At 40.2% G+C, this 15751-nt stretch overlaps 1 protein-coding gene across 1 annotated transcript in view; it reads right to left on the bottom strand.

Moving 5' to 3' along the window:
- LOC109485062 (dynein heavy chain 2, axonemal-like) overlaps window positions 1-15751 on the bottom strand; it is a 48123-nt gene that overhangs the window by 32103 nt on the left and 269 nt on the right. Inside the window, exons 2-26 of the mRNA XM_019788490.1 lie at window positions 15087-15104; window positions 14158-14349; window positions 13547-13684; window positions 12931-13038; window positions 12442-12647; window positions 11905-12034; window positions 11260-11445; window positions 10560-10774; window positions 9854-10000; window positions 9287-9443; window positions 8858-8929; window positions 8522-8689; window positions 8003-8173; window positions 6909-7037; window positions 6444-6559; window positions 6063-6158; window positions 5321-5521; window positions 4827-4983; window positions 3960-4151; window positions 3628-3774; window positions 3167-3328; window positions 2361-2704; window positions 1709-1889; window positions 1246-1384; window positions 8-168 (exon numbers count right to left, since the gene is read on the bottom strand). Of these exons, the coding sequence (XP_019644049.1) occupies window positions 8-168; window positions 1246-1384; window positions 1709-1889; window positions 2361-2704; window positions 3167-3328; window positions 3628-3774; window positions 3960-4151; window positions 4827-4983; window positions 5321-5521; window positions 6063-6158; window positions 6444-6559; window positions 6909-7037; window positions 8003-8173; window positions 8522-8689; window positions 8858-8929; window positions 9287-9443; window positions 9854-10000; window positions 10560-10774; window positions 11260-11445; window positions 11905-12034; window positions 12442-12647; window positions 12931-13038; window positions 13547-13684; window positions 14158-14349; window positions 15087-15104 (3933 nt within the window). The remainder of the gene's footprint in view (window positions 1-7; window positions 169-1245; window positions 1385-1708; window positions 1890-2360; window positions 2705-3166; window positions 3329-3627; window positions 3775-3959; window positions 4152-4826; window positions 4984-5320; window positions 5522-6062; window positions 6159-6443; window positions 6560-6908; window positions 7038-8002; window positions 8174-8521; window positions 8690-8857; window positions 8930-9286; window positions 9444-9853; window positions 10001-10559; window positions 10775-11259; window positions 11446-11904; window positions 12035-12441; window positions 12648-12930; window positions 13039-13546; window positions 13685-14157; window positions 14350-15086; window positions 15105-15751) is intronic.

Below are 15751 nucleotides of genomic sequence, written 5' to 3'. Positions count from 1 at the left end.
AACTTACAGCTTCAGGGTTGCGTGACTGTCCGAGTATCTCCAGCAGGTCGTCATTAGAGATGAAGTAGAACCTGGGGAAGATCTGGCGCTTGGTCTCCAGGTACATGTCCAGGGACTTCTGGATCTCTTCCAGCTTGGTGTTCATGTCATTCAGCTTCTCCAGGATGCCTGGGAGCAACAACAACAAAATGATTTTTGGCTACTGGATGTTCTCTTAGAAACAAAAACACCATCTCCATCCCCCCAGCCAGAACAAAAAGACTTCAGAACTCTTTCCTACATCAGTCCATCAGACTCTACGATCAGACTGTATAATCAGAGTCATACTTGTTATGTCTTGCTAGGATGTACTTGACAGTCCAGTTCATATCAGAAGTATGTACTTTAGTATATATTCATGTATATATGTAACGCAATGTAAGGTTATGTGTTTATCTTAATATAATGATTTTAAAAATATCAATGTCATTCAGGCAACATTATAATAATTTAATGTGTATGTCTGCAATGTTGATATGATAATAAAGAATAGAAAAAAAATGATTAATCAAAGTACGGATCAACATATCATAAGGACTTCTGAGTCCATGTTATAAGGTGCCCATTTATCAATAGTGCTGTGCAAAACTACAGTAACAGAGACACGTCTGTTGGGTAGTGTTCAGCACCTAGGACAGGGTTGTTCTGTATGTTTGGATTGTGTTCAGCACCTATGACAGGATTGTTTTGCATTTATGTATGGAGAGTGTTCAGCATCAAGGATAAGAATATTTATTGTATTGATGAATAGTGGTCAGCACCAAGGACAGGGCTGTTTATTGTATTCATGGATAGTGTTCAGCAAAGGATAGGACTGTTAATTGTATTCATGGATAGAGCTCAGCAACAAGGAAAGGACTGTTCTGTATGTATGTTCTGCAGTATTCACTACCAAAGACAGGACTGTTCTGTGTGTATGGATAGTGTTCAATACTAACAACAGGTCCATTCTGTATTTATGGGTAGTTTTCAGCACCAAGGATAGGTCTGCTCTGATCAAATGAATGTACATACGTATGTGTTTGTGGCTAGTGTTTGGCACAAAAGACAGGTCTATTGCATATGTATCAATTTATCACTAAGGACAGGACTGCTCTATGTGTATAGAGAGTAGTTAGCACCAAGAGCAGGTCTGTGATGTATGCATGGATAGTTTTCAGCACCAAGGACAGGTAGGTTACAAATGCATTACTACAGATGCCTTACCCTCGTGATGTGTTCCCCTCTGTGCATTCGGATCCTTGTTCATCCTGGTCATGATGACCTTCCAGTTGGCGTTGACGTCATCAAACTCTGCCGACTCCCGCGGGAGCTGCTTTCTGATGTCCTCACCCAGGAAGATGTTCTGACAAGACAAATTTGCAATTTTTATGTCAACCAAAGGAAAACGTATTGTTTCTGCTCTGTTTCTTCTTTCTCTTCTTCTCCAAACAAATAAGGTCAATGACCTGAACCAGACGTCTGTCACCATGGTACCTAGTGATGGGTTACATCATGTTGCAATTTTATAGCAGGAGGGATTTGGACTCCAGTCACCATTAAACTCCTTGTAAACCATTAGACCATATACTGTTCACCCCAAACACTGTTATAAACAAACAGATGCTTATCAAATCATTATGGTTTATATATAGCAACACAAGATAACAAGAAAAGAATATTAACACACCTCTAGGTACATCCACTGCCTCTGTACAGTGAGGATCATCTCAATGACTTCCAGGATGTGAGACAGGGTCCTCTCCCACTTGTCCACCTGAGCCTCGAAGGGTTTGATGTAACGAGATGCTTTCATGGTGGACAGGGTCACCTGGTTATCCTCCAGCTGCTGGAACACCTCATCTGTACCCCTGTGGAAATAACACACTCAAATGTTTGCTATATTTTGTTAGAAAAAAATTTGCAGTTTGTAATTTTCTCATTAGAACAAATGATCACAGAAATTAATGTTGATGAAGCCTTTTGGGCATAAAGGAAAAGTCAGTACCCTTGATGAAAATAAACAGTCAAATATTTCTTACATTTTGTTTGAAAAATGTTGCATTTTGTCATATTCTTTTAAGAACTTAATAATTGGCACGAGACAAACTTTGGTAAGTAAAACTGACTTTGCAACTCTTTTTTCAAGGTTATCAAAAAATAGTAGTCAACAAGTAAATGTGAGAGGGAACTGTATATTAAGATTGTCATTCAAAATGGTCACATAGACTACATATTCTTCTGTCTATATTCTAATTCAGTCTCATGAATTTCTATTAAAGATTTTATTTTTTTAAGAAAAGAACGGAATGGTCTAGAAACTGAATAGTTTTATAACTGACTTGAGCCTGAAGTGTCCGCGATCCTTGTACGGTCCGATCTCCAGGTTTGTGTCCTCCCATAAGGAGGAGATTTCTGCCAATGCCTGCTCGATGGACAGTTCCTTACTGGCAGCCGCCGAGATCTCACTGATCTGTTCACTGAACTGGTCCAGCCCCAGCTCGATGATCTTCCCCAGGGTGAAGTCCTCTCCGAGGTGGTCGAACGGTTTCTGGACTTCCGTCTTGATCTGCGCCCAGTGGCGGTCGCGCATGGCGTCGTTCCTCAGGTCCTGGATGAGCGGCATGGTGCGGCGGAACTGGTCCACCCTCGCCTTGGACGTGTCTATAATCTCCCAGTTCTTCTCCTGTAGGACAAGAAGCGAAAAAGAGATGCTTGTTAGAATGTGGGAAAGGCTTGACAAAAGACTATCATATATCTGTATCAGCTCAGAAATAATTTACTGTGATTGCCAGATCATACAAAATATAATGATTACACCATACATGATATGCAAGCAAAAATAAATTTTCTGCTGAGTGTTAGAGAACACAATTTTTGTGTATCATTGATTAACCAAGGCCATGATATTTAAAGTACTAAATCAAATACCCACTTAAAAGCTATATCTACATGACTGTATATTATACTCAGTCTATCTTCCCTCAGATTTCCTGTTTTTCTATCCAATTTAAAATGCAGTAATCACACACAAGAGGCTAAAAGTTATATAGCTGACCAAAACACTTTGCAAAGAACTGACTTGCACAAAGTGGAGCCAATACCAAAAAAAAAAAGACTGTTAGAAAAACACTGAAGAAATCTTTACCTTGAGTTCTCTGCTGAGTCTGTTCAGCTTCTTGAACAGGTTGCCTGCGGTCATCTCCATGTCCGTGGTGACCAGCTCGTTAAACTTGCCCACCTTCCACTGGTCCCAGTTGCCCTCCCATTCCTTAGTCAGCTCCCACACTTGCTCTAGGAAGTCCAGATCCTACCATGATGGGAAGAATAGAGACAAAGGCCCGTGAATGGTTTCATCAGGTTGGTAAGTCACTTTTCTCATGGCAATTCTGACTGGTTCACATTACACTGCAGCACAGGAATGCATCTATAGCAGTGACACCTGTGCTGCAGTGCAATGTGAACCAGTCAGAATTGCCCTGAGGAAGGTGACAGGCGGTCACCGAAACATCGGCTGTGAAGAAAACAGTTGGTTGTGTAAAAAAGAGTCTCTCTACACAGAGATTGTAAAACTGCAGTATCACAGTTTTCCTAACTTTCAAAGCTTACCTTATCCAGCCCAGCGATCTCCTTAGAGGGTGGCTGTTCTATCTTAAAGATGCCCAGCCCCCTTCTAAGGTTGTTCTCCTGAAGCTTCAGCATGTTGAGACTCTGTCTGATGGCAGAGATCTGCTCCAGGGCTGGGTCACAACCAGCCTGAAATATGCAAGTATCAACTGTTACATGTAGTATTGATTCTTACAATTTTAAGCTGCCTTTCATAATTTTGTCATATTCCTTCATTCTTTCAAACAGCCAAACGCAGAACAATATTGTGACATTCTGCAATATTGCAGAACATTAAAAAAAATTATTTCTACCACTGAATACGTTAGCCATACCTGACTGCTGAATGGTCCCTTGGTTGAGAACTCGTCCACCAAGTTAGCCACTTGCTTCTTGAACTCTTCTGAGGAGGCGATGAGCCCAGACTTGAACTTGTCCTTGTGGCGTTTCAGCATGGCGTCGCTGTCAATCAGGCACTGCTGGAAGGACACCCAGGCATTGCTCAGGTCCTCCAGCTTCTGACGGGTCTGTGAGGGGGAAAATTGTTCAAGTTCAAGTGTTTAAAAATGTATTGATTGTGTTCAGCACAAAAACAGACCTGTTTTGGATGTATGGATAGTGTTCAGCACCAAGGACCGGATTGTTTTGCAGATATGTATGGAGTCAGAGCGTTTAGCTCCAAGGATAGGGCGCTGTTTATTGTATTTACATGTATTAATAGTATTCAGCACCAAGGATAGGACTGTCTATTTTATTTATGAATAGTGCACAGCATCAAGGACAGGACTGCTCTTAATGCTAATCAACAATAAAATGGAAATTATGACAGTGTTGACTTCTATGCTAACAGAAGGCAGACTCAAAATGTACATTATATTTACGATAAAGCAGCTGGTAAAAACACCGAGGTTGAAAAAAAAAATCATTTCATATACAGTTCCAACCAAGTCTTCAAATCGACCTTGTTAAAAAAAAATTTGACTGCCAAATATATCTTTTTTATATCATCATCACACCGCATCAATTGCAAGTTATTCAGTTTTTAGTTTTCCATTATTTATTTCTGTGTACAGATCCACATTGTTGAACTCATGTTACGTAGCATTTCATGTGCACAGAATATGATAAAGCATGAAGGTAAATAATGATTTAAACACCGTCAGATGCCCCCCCTGCACTTCTAATGGAATGGTCCCACTCACCTCGTCATCAATAGGCACGTCGTATTTCTCCAGGATGGCGAACTGGTCGTGGAGGGGTGGGAAGCGTGCCTCGATGTTGGGGACCTCGCCCTGCAGGTGCTCCAGCAGCTGTAGCCCGTCCCCAAGCTCATCCAGGGTCTGCGGGTGCTTGCTTACTCTGGAACAAAACACACATCATGTATCATGTAATGGTAGAAAATTCAAGCTCTGCTACTGGGTACATTATAGATTTTAAATTCCAGACATTTTGAGTGACATCCACCACTCTTCTTCAGTATCACTATGAGCATTGTTTATCTAGATGCCTAACTTGACTCAAGTAATTTTTGGGGTATACTTTTCTCCGTTTTCCTTGAGGTACATGTGATTTTGGCTGGCTTATTTTGACACTATTAGATCAGGGCACATTATTTTTGCCATTAAAGGCATCAACAACCCTTGGCTGGTACACTGCAAGTGTTTATCACTATCAAAAGATGAAGGTCTTTTCTTACTTCTCTCCATTTTCCTTTAGGTATGTGTGCAGCTCGTTCAGGGTGGCGCGTGCCATCTCGCTGAGCAGCGTGGTGAACTTGTTCTGCCACTCGTTGCAGTGGTTGAGCAGGGAGAACTTGAGCGGCGAGCAGTCCAGCAGGACAAACTGGATGTTCAGAACTGTCTCCTCCTTTTGTACGTTGTTGGCAACTTCTGTGTACCTGAAGAGGGCAAAGATGATAGTTTATAAAGATTGGCATATATATATATATATATACAAGGAGATTTGAATGGTAATCTTGTACTAAAAACAAATATCAGCTAGGTACCCAAAAAAAGTGCACAGTAAAAAATTCTAGCAAAACACTAATTTCTCAGTGAAAATAAATTTTTGGGCGCCTGCACAAAAGTGCATATTAATTATACACCCATTATTTTGAGCCCTGTACCCCCTTTAAAGGAGACTGTTGGAATACAGGACACCCAAAGCCCCTATCACAATACTCTCAAACCTCTAACTCATGACTGTTTGGGGAGGGAGGCTGAACAGTTAATATTTGGTGATCACTGGTAAAGAGACTGTGGGTGGAAAGCAGTTCAGCACCAAGGGCAGGAACCATAATCATAGTGCTTCTAGTAACCATTCCTTTGGTGGATTATTTTTAAATTAGCAATTCTCTGGAGACTTTGCATAGATTATCTTTTCCCTCATATTATGAGGTGTAAAATGTTTCTATAGATCTGTGTAAGGTACGTGATTACCTGGCAATGTCAGCGTCGAATGATGAGACAGGTGGGTTGAGTCGCTGGTATCTCCTGATGAAGGCATCCTTGTTGATCTCCCAGATCTCACGGTACCTACATGGGAACAGACGAAATAATGATCAGATGCATTCATAAAAATTATGATTTGTCAGTTATTTCTCTTAACCCAAATCATTCTTAGAGCCTGTTGACAACTTGGTAGAAAAGTTGTTTGAAAAAAACAACAACAAGCAGACACACTTTTAGCTATACCAAACACTTTCTTCAATACCTTCAGTCACCAATTTGAAAGTGGCAGTAATTTACTTAGCTTTCCAATCTGGGCTGAACTTACAAAACTAAATGTACAACTTGGCAAAGACAAAAAACAACACTCACCCGTCCCATGTCTGTAGGTACTGCTGCAGGTGTTGTGCGTTTGCCTGCATGCCAGAACTGATGCTGCCCTGGATCTTCTTGGTGTCATCATCTCTTTCAATGATCTGATATATGGGCTGTTGTGATACAGAAAACGTTGTTCATTACACTAATCATACTATCAATACCATACATTATGAGAATGTACTACTACATGTACTACTTAAAAAGGTAGCATTTTTAGGTTTCTGTAGTGTTCAATGTATAATGTCTGTGGATCTTAAGTTTTCAACATTACTTTAATGTACAAAGCATTCATTTTCATGTTGTTAATTCTTTCAAACTGATTTTATGTTTCACATACAACCCATACAACCCATAGGATCCTTCTTTGTTGTCTGTTTTCTGCTTAAAATGCTCTTTCACTGGCTGACTTTTACTGTTCCTGTCCATTACTTACAGTCCTTGAGGAATGACAGGACTTACATCTTTCTGTGACCTCCTCCTGGTCAGCACGTCTGGTAACCGCTTGATGATGGACACAGACTGGGACAGCTGGGTGCTCACGTTGTTCACGATGCTCGCAAGCTTCTTCAGAGTTGGCGAGAACTCAACCTAGAGAAAATGGCAAGCAAACAAGATTAAATTCACAGATTTTTAAAATGGTGTCCTTGGCTCCTATTCCAAATATGTCTGAGACTTCTAGTTTTACCTTTGAGGAAAGTGTCAGCAATTTTTTTTTAATATTTCATCATTTTTCAATATAAGCAGTTCTGGTAAATTGGTTACAGTTACAGTAAAATTGTGTCAAGTATACCTTTAGTTAACAGGCAATTATTATCACTTTATTTCATTCCATATAGTGCGATTATTGACTTGTATTGTGGCAATGGTGTGACTTACATACAGTTTCCGATAGCGAGAGGTCTGGTATGGAGGCAAACAGAAACAGTACAACATGCAACAGGCATTAGCATGCAAACATGCAGACAGATACAGAACATCACATTGATTGAAGCAGAAGTTAAATAGTGTTTACACCTTGGCATGTAAATACAAGTTAATTGTTCCATTGTGTCCATGACATATTAGGATTCTTGAATGATGGTAGAGGAAGATCTCACTCATTATCTTACTTACTACCAAACTTTGAAAATGAAACGGTAAAGGTTTCGTGATAACCTTTTTAATGTGTTGTACAGGCCAAGGGTTGTTAATCCACTGTGTCCTTTGCATGCTATTGAAAACTCATCCCCCTAGCCAAGAATCAAACCCGTGATCTCTAAACCAATAGGCCATCAAAATGTCTATTATAATATAATATTATGTTTTACATGTACAACAGATGGAACTAGCCTTACAAAGTACTGGCCTCTTTATTCTTTCTCAAACACATAACCGGTCCCTTGCTACATCATGTAATTCAACACCACAGTGTCTGCTACAACACCAGTTATCATGGTGACAGCCGTCTGGTCCAGGTCATAGACCTTATGAGTTTGTAACGGAAGAAGAAACTGAGCAAAAGCAATGTGTTTTCCTTCTGCAAAGGTAAACATAATAAAGAAATAGAGATTGACCTTGTCTCCCTCCAGAACGACCTTGACCCTGAAGAGCGGGTTGGGCGTGGTTTTTCCGTCTCCGTTGATGGCGCGTGAGAGTTCCTGTAGCGACCACTTCACGTTCAGACGGAAGGCCTCCTCCACCATACGGTCCATCTTCTCTGTGTACCGGTACCAGTGGTTCTGGACCTGTGGAGGGAAGGAAGATTTTAACAAGGTCCTTCCCACACAATAAGGTTTATAGGACGCCTGTTTCTGTTTAGCATGTTGCCCACGCATGTTGGCTGCACAGTACAGATGATGATACAAAAATAGCGGTCTAGTCCACTGGTATACTCAAACACATTCATAATATATATGGTACAGTAGTCTAAATCACTCCTGCTATAAAATTGCAACATGATGTAACCCAATACTAGTTACCATGGTGACAGACGTCTGGTTCAGGCCATTGACCTCATTGGTTTGGAGAAGAAGAAGCAGAGGAAACAGAGCAAAAACAAGATGTTCTCATTCGGTAAACATAAAAAAACTTACCTCTGCACCGTCAGTCCTGAACACCTCGTAAGTCTTCCTCATGATCTGTACGATCTCGTCGTGGATGGTCTGCAGCCGCTGCTGCTGGTTCCCGCGGTGCCGCACCTGGTCGTCCTCAAAGGCCAGGTCCTCGTACACCCGCTTCCCGTCGATCTTCACCAGCAGCATCTCGCTGATGCGCACACAGTTCCTGGAGATGGTCAGGTTGGCGGCCTTGTAGTCATCTACAATGGACTGGACCTGGTGGTGTGATCGGGAGGATTTCTAGTTAGCAAAAAGTCTTAATTTTATCTTTCCAGCTCTTATCAGGGTAAAATATCAAAACACTTGCAGCATCTCGCTGATGCGCACACAGTTCCTGGAGATGGTCAGGTTGGCTGCCTTGTAGTCATCTACAATGGACTGGACCTGGAGGTACAATTGGAAGGATTCTGAATTAGCAAAAAAATCTAATTTTTTTCAACACAATTAAGTGTTGCATAAAATACAGCCTAATAACTTTGTATCGGACCAATGATTTAGACTTGTATGATGTGCGAATAAGACTGTATCTGTATGAATAACAAAAAAGTAATACCATGAAATCTACAAGTATTCCAAACACTAACAAAATACACATGTAGAGTATTAAGTAAAAATTTTAAACAAAATAGAGTATCAAGCAGAAATTTAATTAATGTTTTAACGTTTAATCAGTTGTTTGCAAGCAAAGCTACAGAAATGACAGCGCTGACAGAAGTCAAGGTCACAATAAGATGATCTGACCTTGCCAGCATGTGTGCGACATTCCTGGACAAAGAAGTCAGAGATGCCCTTGGAGGCCCAGGTCAGCTTGGTCAGGCCAGGGTGGATCTTCTTGTCCAGGAACCGGATTCTCTCCCGGAACAACCCTCTCTCCTCAGTCGACAGGGCAGCGATGATTCTGGACATTAAAAGAACGTATGAATCATGAAAACATTGCAATCTAGTAGCATAAACAAGCACTTTTAGCCAGTAGATGATGATAAGGTACTAAAGTGCACGTGCTAGCTTAAAGGTACTAAGATACAAATGTACTAAGCAAGCCAAGAGCCAATACAGTGAGTAAGCAACTTTTTACTTATACTCATTCAGAAATGCTTTTTCAGCAAGCCACTTGCTTTGAAGTTTGATACTTTTGTACTTAATAGAAAAACCATTCATTTTTCAACAAGACTCCCGCATGGTATTCTAGAATGGGTTGAGCAAGCTACAAACTTACATTGTATGATACATGCAGCATACTGACCACTGCTTCCTATTTTCCCACTAAACGTAGTGGACATATCTAAGTCTATGCTGCCCTGTTATTACCTGTTATAGTCTCTGACGACCAGTAGTACATGTTCCCTCAGTCCCCGTAGATCTTCCTTCTTCATGTAGACTTCATGTGCGTAGTGGGGGATCTCAAACATCAGCTGCTCCCAATGGTGGATCTCATTAAACAGCTTCAGCAGGGACCTAACAAGAGAGAGAAACTCCTTTAGCAGTAGTTTACCAGATACCTTTGACCCAGTGTTGATGGCACACTTCAGAGAAGACACGTGACAAGTCTCACTGGGTCATTCTATTGAGGAAGACCAGAAGGATTGGTTGAAAGCTCTCGTGTTTGATGAAATATCAAGATGTAAGATTATCTTTTGGTCACGTAAATAATCAATGGGAAATTGATTGTGACAAATATAGAAACTACTGTCTTGTTATTCATCCAGTTTTTGGCCAATCCTGGTAACTCAATGTTTGGCCTGGTGTTCTCTGCCACTAATTCCCCTTATTCAGAAAGTTTTGGGCTCCTGGTCTTTCATTCTTCAAAAAGTGTGTAGCAAGTTCCCTTTTGTACTCTTCTTACTTTCTTTATGTCATCTTCATGTAAGTGTGCAATTTGGACCTTTCTACTACCACGTACTTTTAGGTACTACATAAAAAATACTGTGTATACCATTAATACATTATTGACACCACAAAAATATCCGCAGATAATTGAAGAAGGAAAAAAAAGTAAGTCTTTGCAACAACTTACTTGTCAAAGTTGATGTCGAGCATCCCCTGTTTCTCCTGACTGCGGCACATGAGAGGGATCTCCAGTCTCTTCCCCAGGTCCCTCTCCACGGTGCCCGTCCACTCGTTAAACATCTTCCTGATGAACTCATCCAGGGCCTGGGCCAACTGCTGGTACTGTGTGGTCGCCTCTGTACCTGAACCAGTCTTTGGGAGGAAGAAGGCCTTGCCCAGCGTCTGGTGGGTAGGAAGAGATGAAAGTAGGAAGACATTATTGATGTTTCTCTTCTGTACATTCTTGTAAGTTGTAATTTAATTTGTAAAAGAGTGTGTAAAAGAATGTGAACACAAGTGTGAGTGTGTTTTTAGCATCAAGGACAGATATATGTTTACCTTAGGTTTATGGGTATGGGGACATAAGGATGAGCTATCACATGGTCTTTGCAATCAAACTTCTAGTGTGTTAAAGAATGTGAAAGATATTGCAAGTGTGAGTGTGTTTTCAGCACCAAGGACAGATACAATAAATATATATATATGTTTACCTGTATGGGTATGGGGACATACATGTATGAATGAGCTAGTACATTGTACATGGTCTTTGCAATCAAATTTCTGTACCTAAAGTACATCTAACCCTCAGAAGACAGGGATGACAGACAATAAACCGGATAGTGAGTGAGCCAACTGTTCTCCTATAGCACTTTACATGTATAACTGACCTGCATGGGTGCGTCTATCCTCCTCTTGAGTGCCCGTGCCCAGTGCGAGGCCCCTGCGTACTTGGGGTGCATGGCCGGCAGCTCTACGGACTTGGCCTTGGACATCTCCTTCTTCACCAGGTTCAGCTCCTCATTAAACAGGCCCCAGATCTCCACCGTCTTCTTGTCAATCGTTCTGCGCACGGCCTGGAAAGATGAAAAAAAAAAGGAATTCATTCATAGCCATTTTTGTTTCTGGTCTAGCTCTGAGCAACTCAAAGATGGGTTTGAGTAGATGTATTTCATGTACTGCTGCTCAGCACCTATATTTCATACACTATCATAACATAATAAAAGGCCTAGGAATGGACAGAGTGACCTTGCCTTGAACAATAAGATCAACACAAAAAGCCATTTTATTTCATGTATGAATGAAAATGTACAATGTCTATAGAAAAGTTTTCAAACTACTGTACCAGACTGAGTTCAATTTTGATAGGTACTGTCAGTGTCTTCTGACGTTTACCCCTCTTTATAATTTTTCTGAAAAAAAAAACTCTTTCCTCAACCAAAAACTTCTCATCGACATTTTCTCAACAGACTTGGATAATTGATTAGACATAAACTGCTGTCCAGCTGTTATGAAGGACAGCGGTATTGACAAACCTCTCTGCTATTGAGATGAGCAAAGGCATCCAGCAGTTCCACACCAGCCTGGACTGTGGTGATGGTCTCAAAGGCAGAGGAGATGACGTTCTGCATCATGACTTCCAGATCCTTCACTCCAGCACGGAATCTGTAAGGAAATTTAGTATCATCGTGTAAAAATTTGGAAAATTGTAGCAAGCAAGCAAATGTGTCAAATCTGACCATTTTGAAAGTACAAAATGTTTTCACAAATTGTCAATGTCAGACAGTGCTAGAAGCAGCAATAGAAGATGCTAATTTATGAATCTTCTTCACTATACTTTTTTCAAGAAAAGTCTTGAAAAAAAAACTTTTTTCTTGAAAAGTCTTGAAAAAAAAAGTCATACGCTAAAATTCTGTGCCTGTTAATTTAGGCCAACTATACAAACTATAACAGTTGCTATTACTTAGATCTAAGACATTGCTATTTTTTGTTTTAGAATGTTGTAGTTGTGATTGCAAATGCTGCATACACAACACAATGTTTAAGATGATAAGCAAAAACTGCTGACTCACTTGTTGTAGTCATCGTGCCATGATGTTGCCTTGACATCCAGAATGGTCTTCTTGACGTCTTTTAGGATCTGCAGGTTTCTCTCAAATGAGGCCTCGATCTCTAGGAGACTGCGAGCAACCTCGGGTCCACGGTGTCCGGCGAAGTGCGGCAAGGGCGTTTTTGTGCCATCCTCCCATCGGGCAAAGTGCATCTGGCACTCACACACCTGAGGACAGATAAAAATCATGTTTAAAGTTAAAACTTTTGATCCAACACAAAGAAGTTCTCTCACCTACAGCTTTCAACCAGTCACTCTGGCTGACATCATCTACCAGATGGGAATACCAACACAGATGAACTTTCATGATAATACATATAAAATCATTTGAAATTAGGATTTTTGCAGCATAATGAAGTTAGATACAAAAAGTGTCTGAAATATGAAAACAAATTTCTGAAAGCATAATGCAAAGTTCCTAGAGGATATTTCATCACATTTTAATACATACCTCTAGCAGGTCCTTGCATCTCTGGACAAAGGCATCGACTTGTGCAAAGATACTTGTCTGGTCGAGTACCCAGCCTTGGGGACTGAACCTGTGATGGACTCTCGCAGTCTGGTACAAAGTAAAAGAAAAGAGAAAAGTGGTTACACACAAAAAATACCACTACTAGGCTAGCCAAAGGTTGATTGTATAAAATTCATCTCTGACAACAGTTAAACCATGGTGATGGGGGATACAGATTGAAGCAGTGTTCTGTTTTGGTCTCTATCAGGCAACATTACCTGTAGATCCTTCTACCACACAACTGCAGTTGCTTCTAAAAACTTGTGATATTTGATACTGTAAATCACTTCATATTTGTGGTACAGATGTACTTTTATATTCCCCATTTTTTGTGGTCACTTGTGTACCGCAAATTTAACACCACTGCGAACAAATTAATTTGCCAAATTTCTTCTGCACCTGTCATTGCACCCGCAAACATATAGTTCCATGAACATGTCCATTTTTCTCAGACTGCGAAATTTTTCTACCACAAATATAAAGTGGTTTACATTAATTTGCGAAATTTTTCTACCACAAATATAAAGTGGATTACAGTATCTTGAAGTTGTCTTACCCTTTGGTATGTCTCCTTCCATGAGATGCAGCACTGGATGCTCTCGTGTAGACTCTGCATGCTGGACTTGATGTAACCGTCAAAAATCCTCTCCAGGGAGATCTCTTTACAACATCTTCTGATGATCTCATTACTCATCTGTGGTGTTCATAAAAAAATTGAATCAACGTTTGCTGTGTAACAATTATATCCAATATAAAGTTTGAACTATTTTTAAAATGGTACAGAACCAGCTGTCCTTGGTACTGAAATGTCTTCAAAGTAACAAATGCTTTCAAATTGTGTGAAACTCTTGAGGCATTACTACAGAGTTGTGTGATGGTGCTTTCTTTCTAATAAAAACCTAGCCATACATGTACCTTGTGATTAGTATAAATATTGATTAACCTAACGAGAATTACTTAAAATCTGCATTGAATTATTTATAATTTGCTTGTCCACAGAAAACAAAACCTTTATATATCTATCCTATAACCTAACCTTTTTTCAATCAATTTTTCGATCTTAACATAATTGGACAACCATACTTAGACCAAGAAAAGCACCAAGTTGCCATGTATTATCCCCCCCAAAAATTAGAAAAATCGTGGAAAAAAAGCTAGAATTCCGACCTTTCTGAAGAGCCCTGTGAGTCGCTCGCGTGTGTTGTAGAACTCGGAGTTGGACCAGATCATGCGGATGATGCTGAGGATCTTGGGTAACATGGCAGGGATGTCCTTGGGAGATGCCTCGTCTAGCGCCTGGCACGGCTCTTTCAGGGACGACAGGAACTTCAGGTTACTCTGGGCCTGCGCTGAGCCGTCCTGAGGGGGGGGAGGAAAGATCACAAATAAGACATTATGATAACTTCTTAGGCACTGAACTAAACTTGGGTTACTGCAACAGCATCTCCTCTCCCTAAGTCGATCAGAAACATCAATGGTCAAGACATGCTCGACTCATGCTGAGGTCACATTTCCAAACAAGGCCTGGCCGGGCAGTCGTATGGAACAAAGAGTAGGATATAAAAGACAGCACAAAACGTTGAAACATTTAATAATGGGAACTATTTGCATATATTCTTGGTATAAATTGTTGATTTTTCGTTAATTCAAAACAGCCCGGCCGGGCCCGTTTGGAAATGTGACCTCTGCATCACTAAGAGTTAGCCCTAACTGACCCAATGGGAGAAGCAGGGGTTTTAAGAAGACCTGGGTGATCCTTAAAATAATTGCCATAATTGTGTGAAACTTACACAACATGCAAAGGGTGCATGTTACCCTGTGTACCTACCATGTGCTCAGGAAGAAATGTGTTATTATGTTATTAGATGTGAGAGAACATACTAGACCTTTAATATTTTCCTCGACCGAGCTGGTAGAGCATCAGCAGCTCATAGCAAAACTACCTTAAAGTTAACGATCTATATATATATATAAGCAAATTATAAGACATTAAAAAGTGCCTTATGCCTTTCTCCTTTCCAATTAGTAAGACAGAGTGAGAGGTCAGAGTTCCTTCATTCCACAGTGATGTGAAAACAGATATACTTTTTACTTACTACTTCAGAATCTCCAACCTATAACAAACAGGGCAAATTGATGTTAGGATGATGTAAAACTACATGGTATGGCATATATGAAATACTTACTAGACTATTTAAGATGATGTATACTAAAGAGATGTTGTGAATGGGGTTATATGTACAGATAACTACAGTGGCAAGCAATGCAGACCAGGAAGGATATTCTGTCAATTTATTTTTCAACATTTTCAGTAAGTACGGGCATGCATGAAAATTTTTCTCTCGTATCAATCATACTTTTCCCTGCACACTTTTTTCAAAATACATCTTAAAATCCTTTTTGAACCTCCTGGCAATTTTATCCATTGCCGCACATACCTGTACCTACTCCCAATAATTCTTCCTGGTCAATTGGTGTTAGGCAAATTACAAAAAAGCATTAGTCAACTATTCATATATGTTAAGAGAGTGATGACAATGTTTGGAACTACAGTGTGGTCATGGTGAAAAATTTTGGACATTGATACCACAGACTTTGGAACAAAAAAAGTTTAGTAAGAATGTTCAGCTTGGCACAACAAATGAGCATGGAAAACCACAAGATGTCATAATATGTTACACGCATCTGCAATAAATTACATGCTGGAGACTTCAATATCTATTCAGTTACTACACCTGTACCATCTGATACAGGTGCATGT

This window comes from Branchiostoma belcheri, unplaced genomic scaffold, assembly GCF_001625305.1.
Source record: "Branchiostoma belcheri isolate BF01 breed outbred unplaced genomic scaffold, Haploidv18h27 scaffold72, whole genome shotgun sequence".
In the NCBI taxonomy this organism is placed as follows: Eukaryota; Metazoa; Chordata; class Leptocardii; order Amphioxiformes; family Branchiostomatidae; genus Branchiostoma; species Branchiostoma belcheri.
This window is presented reverse-complemented; position numbering and strand designations above follow the sequence as displayed.